The sequence below is a fragment of the Podarcis vaucheri genome, assembly GCF_965113315.1.
Source record: "Podarcis vaucheri genome assembly, chromosome: 8".
In the NCBI taxonomy this organism is placed as follows: Eukaryota; Metazoa; Chordata; class Lepidosauria; order Squamata; family Lacertidae; genus Podarcis; species Podarcis vaucheri.
The window spans coordinates 3,583,730-3,598,198 of record NC_138766.1 but is presented as its reverse complement, the minus strand read 5'-3'; the positions used below and the strand labels follow the sequence as shown (position 1 = coordinate 3,598,198).

Here is a 14,469-nt window from a genome sequence, read left to right as displayed (position 1 = left end):
TTGTTTTTAAAGGTGGCTATCTTCCTCCAGAAGAAATAAAAGAAAGATTTGATAGCAATTGCATTACTCCAGTAAGTATTCTTATCATTCTAATTTGGGAGTTGTCACAGTACTGATCATGGTATTGTTGCTTGATTCTTGGCTAATTTCTGACTGGCTGTAGGTTTCTTCCCTCCTCCTATCTTCAGAATAGCTGTGTAAGGATAGACTAGGATCCAACAGCTTTTCTATAGGCAACAATACTGTTTGATGGCATTCACAGAGGAAGAATATTCTTCTCTTTGGCATCTCCTGCTGCCAAACAATGCTTCATTGTAAGAATGGTGAGGAGAAACTGAAAGGCAGCAGCAAAGATGGGGTGCTTTTTCAAATTCATGGTTTTTTTCCATGTGGAAAAATCTAAATTTGTTGGCGTATTAAGAATTGCCCTGCCAATGTCAGCACAGGTTTGGGGAGCTGTGACATACAGGGAGTTTCGGCAGTTCTATAGGGTAATCTGTTGTTGATACCGCAGGTCAAAGAGAGAGCCTGCACCATGTTTTGGCATTTGCCTAACAAGCAAGCTGTAGAGATGGAGGCATGGGCATGCATGCAAGATTTGCCTTGAAATGGTTTGGTATTTGAAGAGGGTTTTAAAATGTGTTCAACTGAACAAACTTAAACCCTCCTGTAAGTGGGAACCTTCTTTTACCAGATAGCTTTTTCTAAGTGCATTCTATCAAACATGCTTAAGAATCTTCTTCAAGCCTTTGTGCTAGTTGTGCAGAACTTTTCATTACAGTTCTTATGTTCCGTTAGATGCTGGAACATGACTTTAGGCTTATTTGGATTTCTAACCAGAAACTTCCCATACAAAAAACCTTGGGCTACAACAGAGTTATCTCTTCCAGCCCTAATCCAGTGTTTAGTTTCATGCAGAAACCTTGTGTGAAGGTGTGTTCAGCACAGAAATCCTCATAGGCTTAAGAAAAATAAACCTTTTTTCACTAAGCGAGACCTGAGTGATGAAGAGTTCATTATGTGATGGATTTGGTATAAGGGTTTCAAGTTTGGTTTCCTAGTAAACTTCAAACATAAAATGTTAACCTAATCATTAGCCAAGTTGTATGTTTCTGAACCTCTTTGCTTCCTAGTGGAAAAAATGTAAAATATAAATGAGGCATGGGGAATTTCCTGTTGAGGAGAGTGTTCTCCACACCACAGTGGTTCATCTCTCAAGGGCTGTCTGCAGTGGGCAGGACCAGAGCCAGTATAAATATAAAAGTGGGGGTTTTCCCTTTTCTATTTCTGACATATTTTTTCTCTCCCTTCCTCTACATTCAGAGGGCTGCTGGGGACAGTTTTGTCTTGCCAAGGGGTTTGAACTGGTGACCAGGAGGTTCCCCACATATATAAATGCAGATGCAGATTGTAGTTGTGTAATAATAATATATTTTTTAAATAAAATAAAATACTGTATTGTAAATTTTGTGGCTGTTCTTGAGGTTAATCACTTAGTCTTGAAATTCTTTGCCTGTAAAATTGTAGTACAGTGGTACCTTGGTTGTCGAACTTAATCCGTTCCGGGAGTCCGTTCAACTCCCAGAACCATTTGAAAACCAAGGTGTGACTTCCAGTTGGCTGTAGGAGCTTTCTGCACTCTATTGGAAGCTGCGTTGGACGTCTGGCTTCTGAAAAATGTTCACAAACTGGAACACTCACTTCCGGGTTTGTGGCGTTTGGGAGCCGATTTGTTCGGGAGCCAGGCCGTTCGGGAACCAAGGTACCACTGTACTAATTGGAAGACTATGACTAGGCGTTAGTATGCCTCTCCTGATGCATTTTAGGGCTTGAGCTGTGGATTTATACTTGTTTAGGCATATCACTCTCTCTCTATGGGTCAAGGAGTGTAGTCATTGGGGGCAACTGGCTCTGCCCCCAAGTTTTCATTTTGCTTCATTTGCCTGCCCCTTCAATTGTTGGACTTTTGTGCTCTGCTTTTTTATTTTTAAAAAAGTAAGATGGCTCACATCTGCAATCTGCCCATCACAATCTAAATGTTGTATTATTTCCCTGTTCTTTAGGGGACTGAGTTTATGGACAATCTTGCTAAATGCCTTCGCTATTATATTGCTGATCGTTTGAACAATGATCCAGGATGGAAAAACTTGGCAGTAAGTTTCATACCCATATTGTTCAATAAATGGAACTTGTACTATTCTTGACTGATGCAAATGAGTTCCAGAAGATAGTTGTTTTAATTGAAGAAGATAAACTAACAGTTTAACATCCGGGTATAGTTTAGGCATTCCCAAGGTGTTTAGCTGTTTTATCTCAGATGTGGAAATTTTGAAAACCTATCATTAGATCACTTCCTCATTTAGCAGTTATAGGCTAAGATCCATAGTCACTTTTGGAGTGTGTGAGCCCAGTGGCATTTTGACCCCACCTGTACCATATCAACTTTGAAACACACCTGGCTTAAAAAGTACCGTATTTTTTGCACCATAACACTCACTTTTTTCCTCCTAAAAAGTAAGGGGAAATGTCTGTGCGTGTTATGGAGGGAATGCCTACGGGTGGCATGCCTACGAATTTTCCTCCTCTAAAAACTACGTGCGTGTTATGGTCGGGTGCGTGTTATAGAGCGAAAAATTCGGTAGCTTTTCATGTGTGGTGTGGCAAGGCGGGGGGTGGGGGGGCATGTGCCCGAATATACCTGTGTGCCGTAAGAGGGTCTGGTGTGCCTCGAAAAATTCACTACTAATAACATAAGAGCCCGACTGGACCAGGCCAAAGTTCTGTCTAGTTCTCTCAGTGACTAGAAGACTCCTATGGGAATCCTGCAAGCAGGACCTGAGCACAGCAGCACTCTCCACACATGCAAGTCCCAGCTACTGCTATTCAGGGCATAGAGTCTCCAACCATGGAGGTCGCGTATAGTCCTCATGGCTAGTAGACAAATTCATGGAGGAAAAGGCTAATAGCCTCTTAAAGCCATCCAAGTTAGTGACCTTCACTACATCTTGTGGAGCGAACTCCATAGTTGAACTTTCGGGTGTTTGATGCCAATAAAAGGTTTGATGATTATGATGATAGCGGAACTGTGTGCTATGTGAAGAGGCCCTCTATTGCCTTGAAGCGGGAAGGTTCCATATGCTGGCGCCTCTACCCCTCATATCGCCTGCTGTACAGCTGATAGGCATGGTAGGATCACCTGGAAAGGCTTTCTGCCTGGGAAAAATGGGGGAACAGGAGGCATTATTATCCAGACCATCTCATAGTTGTAAGGAGGATGTGTGAATGTTGTTTTGAGGAGTGATGTGTAACTTTGTGCATGAGTGCAATGCGCTTCCAGTTTTGATTTTTTTTTTAAATGTCCTAGGTCTTCAGGAACACTGTGCCAAATAACACAAATTAGTAGTAATTTTAATGGTGTTGCAAAGTATTGAGTGTTTCACTCTACTTTTTATGTTTCCTCTTTGTGGTGATGTTTGTAGGTTATTTTATCTGATGCTAGTGCTCCAGGTGAAGGTGAACACAAAATCATGGATTACATACGAAGGCAAAGAGGTATTTTTTTGCAATTGTATCTACTGATATTAGTAAAAATGGGCTGTTCAATGTGAATAGATCTACTTTTTCTGAATATTTTTATGCAAAAGTGCATAAGCAAAACAGATGTGAAAAAAGGTGTTTAGAACAGTAAAGAGAGGTGTGTTTTTTTTGATGAATCATAAATACTATAGTGGTTTTAGAACATTAGATACAGTACAGTATTAGAATTAAAAACATAGAGCAACTTGGAATGAAATATTGACCTTTAAAATGGGAAGGAAGGAGAGAGTGAGGAAGACTGGCAAAGACAACACCAGGGCCTGCTCCAGTTGGGCTTTGGGCTTAATCTTCATGAATTTGGAATCTGATTAAATGGCAAACAATCATTAAGTATCCTGGCAGCTACAGGTATTCATATTATCTTGTAAACCGCCCTGAGATCTTTTGATGAAGGGCGGTAGAGTCGTACCTTGGTTCTTGAAGAGAATGCATTCCGGAAGTCCCTTTGACTCCTGGAACCATTCGAAAACCAAGGTGTGGCTTCTGATTGGCTGCAGGAGCATCCTGCAGCCAATCGGAAGCCGTACCGAACGTTTGGCTTCCAAAAATCATTAGAAAACCAGAACAGTCACTTCTCGGTTTCGATTGTTTGGGACCAAGGCGTTTGAGATCCAAGGTACGACTATAAATAAATAGTATTCTGGTGAAAACGCCACCAGGTCTGCCAGTTTTATCAACTTTCTACTTCTGTATTGCCTTTCTGACCTCTTGACTGTCTATTGTGCTTTTGCAATTTATTTATTTATTTATTTTATACACCACCCTTTCCTACCAAAAGAGGCAAGGGCAGCATATGTAATTTTATTCAGCCTTAGAGGTCAGCAATGAGTCTTCAGTAATTATTTCCTTCTGCCTAAGAATAATAAAATGTATCTAACATTTCTTTCTTTTTTGCTTTAGCTCAACCGAATCATGATCCAAACACTCATCACTGTTTGTGTGGTGCTGATGGTAAGTCCATTTCTTAGTTTTCTTCCATTAGTAATTATTCTAGCAGTTAAGTAGAGAATGATTTGTATGGGTCAGTACTGTGTATACTGAGTAAACCACACTTGTAAAATGTGGTAATGCCATCTTGGGGTCTACAGTTATATTTTTGAGGTTACTAAGGTTGTTAAAAAACTTATGTCTACATAATTAACATATTTGTAATTGCTTAGAGCTTTTATTTACAGTTAGTTGGTTGGCATCTGTCTGTTTTGGAAGACAGTGGAGGAGTACACCTTTGGGTGTGAAGTCAAACTGTTGGAAGGTTACAGCGTCTGCTGTGGCTCTAGAGACCAATACAGGAGAGACATGTTTTATTGCATCTGGGGCAGAAGAAACCATCCAGTTGTGCTGCTGCAGATGCACCAAGACATTTCTTCTGTCTGCGCTCCTCCCAGCAATCATTTCTCCTCTGGGCACTGGTGTAGATGCATGACCTGACTCTGTTTTCAGGTACTGCGGTCATCTGTTGCGGATTCTCACATGGTGTGGTTGATATTGCCAGCTTTCATAGCATGTTTGCAAGCATCTTTGTAGCGCATGGTTTGCCAATGGGTCTGGTGCCTGAATTTACAGTTAAGCAGTATACATATTTTGTTATGAAAAATAATAATGTTATACTGCTAATTGACATACTTGGTTTTGTTCGGAGGATCATCTGCATTGGCCATTATTGTAGTTATTTACTTAGTATTTGATTTTTGCTTTATTTCTTTTATAGCTGACCTAATTATGTTGGGATTGGCTACACATGAACCAAACTTTACTATAATTAGAGAAGAATTTAAGCCTAATAAACCAAAGCCATGTGCTCTTTGCAACCAGTTTGGACATGAAGTTAAGGACTGTCAGGGTCTGCCAAAAGAAAAACAAGGGGAGGTAGGTTGAACAGTTTGCTCACTTTCTCAAGAGCCAGCGCGTTGTGCAAGAGAATGAAGTGATAGGTTTGAATGAAGGAGATTCCTGTTGAGATCCTTCCTTAGCCATGAAGTCATTGTGTGGCTTTGAGTAATCTCTCAGTCTCTCAGACTAACATTGCAGGTTGGCAACAAGGACATACTGAAACCCATTCTCAACTATTTGTAAAGGAAGGAACACAAAGCAGGCTTCATTTCCTTGAAATAAATGTGGTCTGACAAATTATGGGGCATGTGGGGAGGGGCAAATCAATTCAGCAGAAATGCCAAAGTGCATTTAAATATTGTGCAGCAAAATGGGAATGGGATGACAGATTAGAGTCAGCTCTGCAAGTTTAGACTTCATCCCCTTGATTTCAGAAACAGTCCCAGATACTCTTACCTGAGAATAAAGCATGCACAGGAATTTTCTGTAATCTTAATTTATTATTGAAGTGGCATTCTGAAACACACCTTTCTAGAGCAAAGAACTTAGTGAATTTAGCAGGACTTAGTTCTGAATAAACATGCTTAGGCCTGTGCTGTGGGAGAAGGCACTCTAAAGTAAAGCTTACATACAAATGGTATACCATTTTTCTCTTTTGTAGCACGATCAATTTGCAGATTGTCCTCCTGGTTCGGAACAAGAATTTATCTTTATTCGCTTATGTGTTTTGAGAGAAGTAAGTAATATTTGGATGTGTTTGAACTAAGGCTGTAATCCTATGCAGTGGGTCTCTGGACCTGTTAAATACAGTGGGACTAACTTCCAAGCCAATGGGCACAAGTTTCCATGGCAACCAAAAAATTAATTCTGGCAATTGGCCAGGAGAAGCCATGAGTCTTGCCCTTTGTTTTTTGTTAGCTACCAGCATTTTCCCTGTTAAGCAGCAAGAGGTGGTTTCAGGACATGCTGCTGCTGAATTGTCTTACATTTAATCCTGCCCTGCCTCCTCTTCTCTCATTCCTCTGACTAGGTTGGCATTTTGAAACATTACTTCTATTAGTCAGCTTTGTTCAGCTCCCATACAAGGGTTTTGTGTCTTGCTTCTCCAGAGAGTCTTGTCTGCAAGGTCTTTCTCCGTTCCCAGCCTTCGCTCTCTTCTTCCCAGCTGGCATCTCTCTTTCACGCACCCCACTTTCCATCTCAGAAGGGAGGGGGGAACTGCAGAAGTTTCACAAGGGCTCCCCACATATTGTTCTTCAGAGGCTGATAAAGGAACAAAAAAGATGAACTGGTTGTGACGTAAGCTGCAGCAAAGGAAAAAACAAAAATCTGGAGTAGACTTTTTTGCGGCATGGAAAGATCATGTTCCTAGCCTTTTTAGCCATGACAAACAAGTTAGAGGGAAGGAGAAAATTTTAATTTTGCCAAGCTGCTGGAGGTGAATTTGGAAAAAATCAGGACTGGGGGTTTTGGAGGATGAAATTGTTGGGGGAGGACATTATTTAATTTCAAGGAAGAGTTATGCAGGAATTCCAGTTTGTGGGGAAAGAGTGTCTTTGCTAGATTCTCACCTTAATTCTGTGAGAGAGACAGATTGCGCTTGCTTGATGGAAATGGCTACTTACCTGAATCTGTAATGGATGGAAAGAGATAAGCATTTTCCATTTGCTCTGATAGCCTAGCCATGGTGGTCTAGGCACTGGTAACCTCAAGCTGTATTACTGCAAGGCATTTTTTGTGAAGCTGCAGCTGCTGCAGAATGCTGTTTATTTACAGCAATTGACATCACTTTTGAAGAACTTACACTGGCTTCCAATATGCTACTGGGCCACATTTAAGGTGCCCTTAGCAATTTCAAACCAGCCTGCCTGAAGGGTCACCTTTCTCCTTACATTCTGCATATTCTTTGAGATGGTGGGTGTTATTGTTTTGTCTGTTATTAGAGTTTGTATTTTGTATTTTTATACTGTAAACTGCCCTGTGATCCTTGGATCGAGGGTGGCACAAAAATTTAATAAATAAAAGTCACTTTAGACATCCACTTGGAATGGAAGTGGGACATTTAGCGTAGCAGTACCTTTATTGTGGACTTGATGGCTGGTCAGGCAGGTTTTTGTGCCCCACTTTGAGAATTCCCTCGATTTAGTGGTATAGAACTTTATGTATAAATAACTGCACACTAACATTTTATTTCTAGTAGCATCTGCAGAAATGTTTTCCATTTCTCTCTCTCTCTCTCTCTCTCTCTCTCTCTCTCTCTCAAATAATTCTAGTATTTGGAAAGAGAGCTAACGATGGCCAGTTTGCCTTTCACTTTTGATGTTGAAAGAAGTATCGATGACTGGGTTTTCATGTGTTTCTTTGTGGGAAATGACTTTCTTCCTCATTTACCTTCGTTAGAGATCAGGTATGGAAAGCAGCATTATATGCAAAGTTACTTGATGTGGTGAAAGGTTGTACAATGAATGTTATAAGAACGTGTTTAGGTGTCCAAAAGACTTTGGGCTTTTCCTGTGCAATTTCCCCCTATTTTTCAGAACCAATAGCATACCATAACCTTGTTTTGAAAGTTCCTTCAGTTTCAAGAATGGTTTGCTATGTGGCATAGAGTGGGGCTGAGATTTGAAAAGCAAAAGCCTAAAGCCCTCTTTGGTGTACAACATTTAGCTTTTAGATTTAAGGCAACCCTTACCACAAACTGAGTATGTGTGCTGTCTCTGTTTTCCTTAAAAACAAAACAAAACTGTTTTTATTTATTTTCATGGTAGAGAAGAAAATTTTTGAGAAAACAATTGTTACAATAGTAAACAACAAATTACAAACTTTTATCATGCCATGTGTTAAAGTTTCATTTGATTCCTCTAGAGTTCACACCACGTTTTCCCATAAGTGCTGGGTAGATTCCTGCCAGCCTGAACAATTTATGTATTCAGTAAACATTTGCCATACATTATAAAAGGAATATGGATTGTGTTTGCCCTCTTCCGCTCTCACCTGGCATGTTATTTTCTCAGCCAATTCTATTGACCATTCTCTCTTATACCAAGATTTGTAACAATAAAACTTGGCGGTTATGTAGCAATTCCGAGTCTTCAGTATGTGTCATGTAACAATGTTGCCTTGTTCTAGGAACCTTACGCAACTCTTCTCAACCTTGGGTTCCCAGATGTTGTTGGACTACAACTCCCACCATCCTCAGCTGGCCAAGGGTGATGGGAGTTGTAGTCCGGAAACGTCTGGAGATTGGAGGTTCCTGCCAATAGGAGCAGAGCAAGAATGGTTTTAGACAAGGGAAAGCTGAGATCCCTGCATTGCAGGGGGTTGGACTAGATGACCATGAGGGCCACTTCCACCTCTACAATTTTGTGGTTCTGTAATAGGGCTTTAGCTGTTCCAAACTTATTAACTACAATTGGTTATCAAGTGTGTGTGATTTGAGGCTTTTAAAATGCATGATGTCATATAAATAATTACCGTATTTTTCTGTGTATAAGACTAGGGTTTTTTCCTAAAATAATAATGTTAAAAATTAGGGGGCGTCTTATACTCTGGAACATCCCCCCCATTTTCTTAAATCTGAGTCCCCAAAAATAGGGACGTCTTATACATGGGGGCATCTTATAGACAGAAAAATACGGTACTTTGTATTGTTTATATTTATCCTGCACATTACATTGAGGCTTCTTGAACGTCTGATTCCTCTGTGCCATGGACTGGGCCTGGGCTCATTCACTCCCAGTTTAGTCGCAAGCTTGCCCTGTCATGTGTACAGGTGGTTGTTGGTGTTTTGCCTTTTTAGTACAGGTGATTCAGAAGTGCTTTCTCCTAAAGTTGAGTTTAGAGGTTTTTTCCAGACCCCTGCCCTTTCTAGTTTCCCATAAGATAATTATAACAACTCTAATGAGTTAGGTCGCTGCCCAATTAAAACCTGTTTTCTAGTGAACTTGTGCTGCTTGTCACCGAAGGGAAGCATCCATGGGTTTTCCTTGTTGCCAGTGATATTCATCATGGGAAGGAATGACAGCAGGGACTCTGTGAGATCAGCACTGGTTCACAGATTAGTAACTAAATGCTGGTTCAGACTGTGTGTATACAACATCCTGTAAAATGGCTAAATTAATTCATTTATATTTGTTTCACAGGGAAGGAGCAATTGATCGTCTAGTGAACATTTATAAAAATGTTGTGCACAAAACTGGGGTAAGCCATCTCACACGCCCACCCCAATTTAATCTCGTGGAACTTTGGGAGAAGGAAAGATAGTTACAGTTCTGTTTTACAATTTACAGGGATACCTTACAGAAAATGGCTATGTCAACTTGCAAAGAGTGCAAATGATCATGTTATCTGTTGGAGAAGTTGAAGATAATATTTTTAAGAAGCGAAAAGATGATGAGGTAAAAGAGTTCCTGTGACATATTTATTGTGTATCTGTGTTTTATAGAGAATAGTTTAATTTAATTACATTATTGAAAACAGTGAGTGTGGTTTATTATTATCTTCATGTTACTCTAGTGTGCAATAAATTAAAAAATCATGTTTTAACCAGAGAAATTAGAGGATAGTTTGCCTCTGTAAGCTGTCAATGAATGTGTGCTGTATCGGCTGTATTTGATTTTTTGAATGGCTGGTTTAATGTTTTTAAGTCAGTTCTGTGAGGAAAGGAAAAGAAACAGGAGCCGTGTTGGCCCATGAGAGAGAGAGAGAGAGAGAGAGAGAGAGAGAGAGAGAGAGAGAGAGTAAGGAAGCAAAACAAACAATAACTTCATTAGGACTGACAAAAATAATAAATAAGTATGCAAACCTTTGAGTTGAACAGAATACTTTTTTCACTTAAATGTGAGGGGGGGGAATGCAAAAACAGAAAAAGATTGTTGCTGGGCAGGGGGTTGCATAAGACATTCTTGGACAAAGAAGCAATGGTAGCTGTCTTACAGCAGACCTCAACTTCAGCTTCCAATATGCTGAGCTACATTTCCCCATTCCCTCCACACCTTTTGATTTTTGCTCAGCGTCCAGTCTGTAAAAGGCCTAGTAAACATGAAAGCTTGCACGTTGCTTTGTGATTGACGGTGATATGTTGGGTGTGGAGTGTCTATGTGTGTTATGTGGTAGGAAAGCACCTGGAGATTTAAATAAACAAATGGATACTCCTAAACATTTTTATGAGGATTTGAGTTGGATTCCAGTTTTGTTTAGAACTGTATCAGGAAGTAGGGAGTTCTGCATATGGCAAGTATGAATAATTGTTTGAGCATCCCCCCCCCCCAAGAAATGACCCTAATAAATATTTCTGATGTTTTTGGTTTTTTCCATGTAATTTGTATGGCACACAGTTCTAATATCTTCATTCTTCATTTTAGGAAAATTTCAGAAGAAGGCAGAAGGATAAAAGAAAAAGGATGAAAGTAAATATAGAGCTTCTAGCCCTGTTGTTTTTCCTTGCAACATCCTGATTTAAGACAAATATATCAGTTAGGGTAAAAACAGCCCTAATATGGTTATTTATTTATGTAAGCCAACTTTTTGACCATTTTGAGTTAAAATGTAGGCTCAAAATAAATAAATAATGTTGCAGCTTTTCGTAATACCCATTCTATCCCAAATCACAAACTACTATTGAAGTTTCTCTTGGACGCGTAACATGGGGGGCCTTTGAGAAACATGCTTAGTGCTTCATTAGGCTCATGGAACTAGCTGAACAATTATTTATATCTCAGCTGTAGCAAATGATCCAGACTCCAATTAACATCTATGTGCATGCCCAGGAACGCCAGATGGGCGGGGTACAAATAATAAATTATTATTATTATTATTATTATTATTATTATTATTATTATCTGCCCCCATAAGATCTTTGACTCCCCCCCCCTCTTAGTATGAAATCCCACACAGTGTCTGGACCTACTTTCAGTTAGGAAACTGTCTTGCTGAGCAGCATGGAATGCTGCTTGGGTACATAAACCCCTTAGCTATAGGTTCCTTAGATGCTAGACTAAATTCAAGGCATACAGAACAATCTTATGCCTGTTTTTCAGAATTAAATTCCATTGAATTAAATGAGGCTTTCCATAGGATTGCAATAATAAAGACTTCATATAAAAAAGATCATGTTTTTTCTTGTGCCATTTTTACACTTCCTCACCCTCCCCCCAAAACTTTTTCTGGTAACTTTTATACAACAATTGAAACACCATGTATTCCACTGTTCCCAAGGCAGGGGGTGTCAGTTGAACTCCTCTAAGTGTAGTCTTTATGGTAGATTTGTCTTCCCATCACTCTCATATCTCTACTTGAATGCCACCACCTTCCTCACATATGCCACTTGGATTAATAGCAGCTTATTCTAAGGCCAGGTCTCATATTTGATGTGAAACTTGTCAGAATTGTCTAGGAACACTGATGTTCATGACTTAAATGTCTTCTTATATACATAAAAATATAAGAATGTTGCCATGCTGAAGTTTGGTTGGCTTCTGGCAGGTGGCATGATGAACTACGGCATGGCTGCCTTTCTCCTTTGCCGCTGGACTGGTGAAAGGGAAAGTCCAAATCTTTTGCCCCTTCATTTCCCACTCCCCTACTTTTGCCACTGCTGGAAGGGAGGCAGAGAATGAATGAGAGAAAGTGTTTCCTCCCTTGCATCCTCCTCCATCCTCCCACCTCGCTCCTGCTGCCGCTCCAGAGAAAGAAGCTTCAGGCTTCCCTCAGTGGCAAGGAGGACTGAGGGAGGTTGGCAGCCTATGGGGGGACGGACGGGGTGTTGGGGTGAAGTGAGCAGGGGCGACAGCCCCTTTTATGCTTAGGATTGTACTGTTACTCTCCTGGTTAGATTTGGAAATGCAGCCTGTGACAGATGGCTAGCACATGTTTAGATTTTGGTTCTAAGCTTATTTCATAGTCGTAACACTTCTTCTGTTCTTTGCAACTGTTTTAGTAATGGAGATAACATAGTGACAAAACTGAAGCACTTTAACCAGTCAACTAAAACAATCTAAATCCAAGTGGAAGCATTGGATAAAATGTATACTGCTAATTACTTATTTTATCAGTGGAACCCTAAGCTTTTGTGTACATAATTGCAGCCTCTGCTGAGTCTCAGCATTCAAGAAATATTTCATTATTGCCTGGAAAATGATGATAAACATTTCTGCTAATGTATGTCTGCTCATCTAGAGGGAACAGCATTCTATGCCTGGTGGCCAGTTCACCCCGCAACCTTTGGGGAGGGGAAATAGAGGAAGTCATCAACCAATCAATAATCCAAGACATGCAGCCTTTGAAATGAGAATGCAAGACAGACAGAGCACTGTAAGTGATTGATCTGAACTTTGTCACAAGCATAGAAGTAATGACTAAGTGAGTTTATAGACCTGTGGCTTACTAGTGGCTCAATTTTATTTCTGCAAGTGAATCTCTTTTAAGTACAACTTCAAGTTCTTTTAAATAGCTGTAGGTAAGCAACTGTCTTCTTGAACTTCACTATACATGTCACACCCTTATTATTTATTTATTTATTTATTTGAAATATTTACAAAACATCAGAACAATTATTAAAATAGCTGACTACTCAGAACATTGTAAGCATCTGAACAGGCCTGTTAGCACAAACAAATTTCAAGAGATTGCAGGGGGTTAGAATACATGAACCTCGTGGTCCCTTCCAACTCTGAAATTTTATGATTGTATGAAAGTGAGGTGCCTGAGAATTCCAAGGAGAATACAGTACTTCTGGTTTCTGTTTATTGTAGTTTTCTACTGTTAATATTTATTGTTTTTGGCACTCTGAACCGCCCCCCCCCCCCGTGGCTTTTTACATGGAATGGACTGCTACTTGCTCAAAGCCACTTGGGTGCCTGGAACTAGCTTGTACATGATTCTTTTGGATCCCAGCTTCTGCACCTCAATAAAACAGATGGTTCTCTTTTTATTTCTTTATGACAAAGCCATTAATTTTATAAGTGTAATGAAACCTTTTTCCAACTATCTGCCTGACAACTGCATCCCCAGACTCCTTCAGCGTCTCCTAATACGAGTTTCACCTCTGATGGTTCACCATCTCCAGCCGGAGGAATTAAGCGGAAAGCAGAGGACAGTGACAGTGAACCTGAGCCTGAAGATAATATCAGGTGATACATTTGGTACTTTGTTAGTGAATTGTCAAAAGGGATGTCGCCTCATTAATACTGTTTACCCTTTATCTATAGCACCTTCTAATGCTTTTCCATGATCTTTTTATCCACCAATAATTAATGTGGAGGGTTGGGATACTCAGGAAATTCCAGTGAGATGTGTAGGCTATAGCTGTTAAATTTTAAGTGTCTCCATTAGTATGCATGAAGGTTTTCGTCCTAAAAGCTACTACTCCCTTTGAGACTCAGCACCAGATTGGCTAGAGGTTCAATATTCAGCTCAGCAACTGTGAGCAGAATGTCATTATTTTACAGCATAAATGAAACTGTTTAACTCTTAAAGTTCTACAACCAAATCTCTTTACTTAAGGCTTTACTTCAGCTCCTTTGGGGAATTGGATTATTGCTAAAGGATATACTTTTTACTCTCAAAATTCCAGGCTAAAAACCCAGCAGCTCCAGTTTAAGAAGCCTCAAGCTGGAAGCCTCTGCCTGTCAGGGTAGACAATATTTGGCTAAGCTGACCAGTGATTTGATTCTGCATAAGACAGCCTCATGAGCTCATATATTCTTCCGTGTACTCTTAAATATGTCAGAAATTATGGCATGGATCCAAAGTAGCACAGAGTCACTGCTGCTTGAATATGGGCACCTCTTACAGCAACTCCCCTCTAAAATGCTTTCCAAAAGCTGGGGGATTCTCCATAATAGCTTTTAATGGGGAGCCTGTAGTTTTTTGGAGGACTGATGTACTCTTTTGTGCTTGTTCACAGGGTGAGGGGGTTGGATTCAGAAAATGTATTTTAATATACATGCTTCACTGTTAGGTTAACTGCTCCCAAGAGAAAGGATATTAGTTCCACAAGCAATACTTGGAGCTCCTATTTCCTTCAAATAGCACACAGTTGTA

General features: G+C 40.0%; 1 protein-coding gene across 1 annotated transcript in view; it reads left to right on the top strand.

Annotated features, from left to right (window-relative positions):
* The window catches only part of XRN2 (5'-3' exoribonuclease 2), a 73,042-nt gene that overhangs the window by 29,278 nt on the left and 29,295 nt on the right, over positions 1-14,469 (top strand). Inside the window, exons 5-16 of the mRNA XM_082234259.1 lie at positions 13-71; positions 2,064-2,153; positions 3,480-3,552; positions 4,498-4,548; positions 5,306-5,463; positions 6,089-6,163; positions 7,701-7,834; positions 9,570-9,627; positions 9,717-9,824; positions 10,791-10,835; positions 12,604-12,738; positions 13,438-13,556. Of these exons, the coding sequence (XP_082090385.1) occupies positions 13-71; positions 2,064-2,153; positions 3,480-3,552; positions 4,498-4,548; positions 5,306-5,463; positions 6,089-6,163; positions 7,701-7,834; positions 9,570-9,627; positions 9,717-9,824; positions 10,791-10,835; positions 12,604-12,738; positions 13,438-13,556 (1,105 nt within the window). The remainder of the gene's footprint in view (positions 1-12; positions 72-2,063; positions 2,154-3,479; positions 3,553-4,497; positions 4,549-5,305; positions 5,464-6,088; positions 6,164-7,700; positions 7,835-9,569; positions 9,628-9,716; positions 9,825-10,790; positions 10,836-12,603; positions 12,739-13,437; positions 13,557-14,469) is intronic.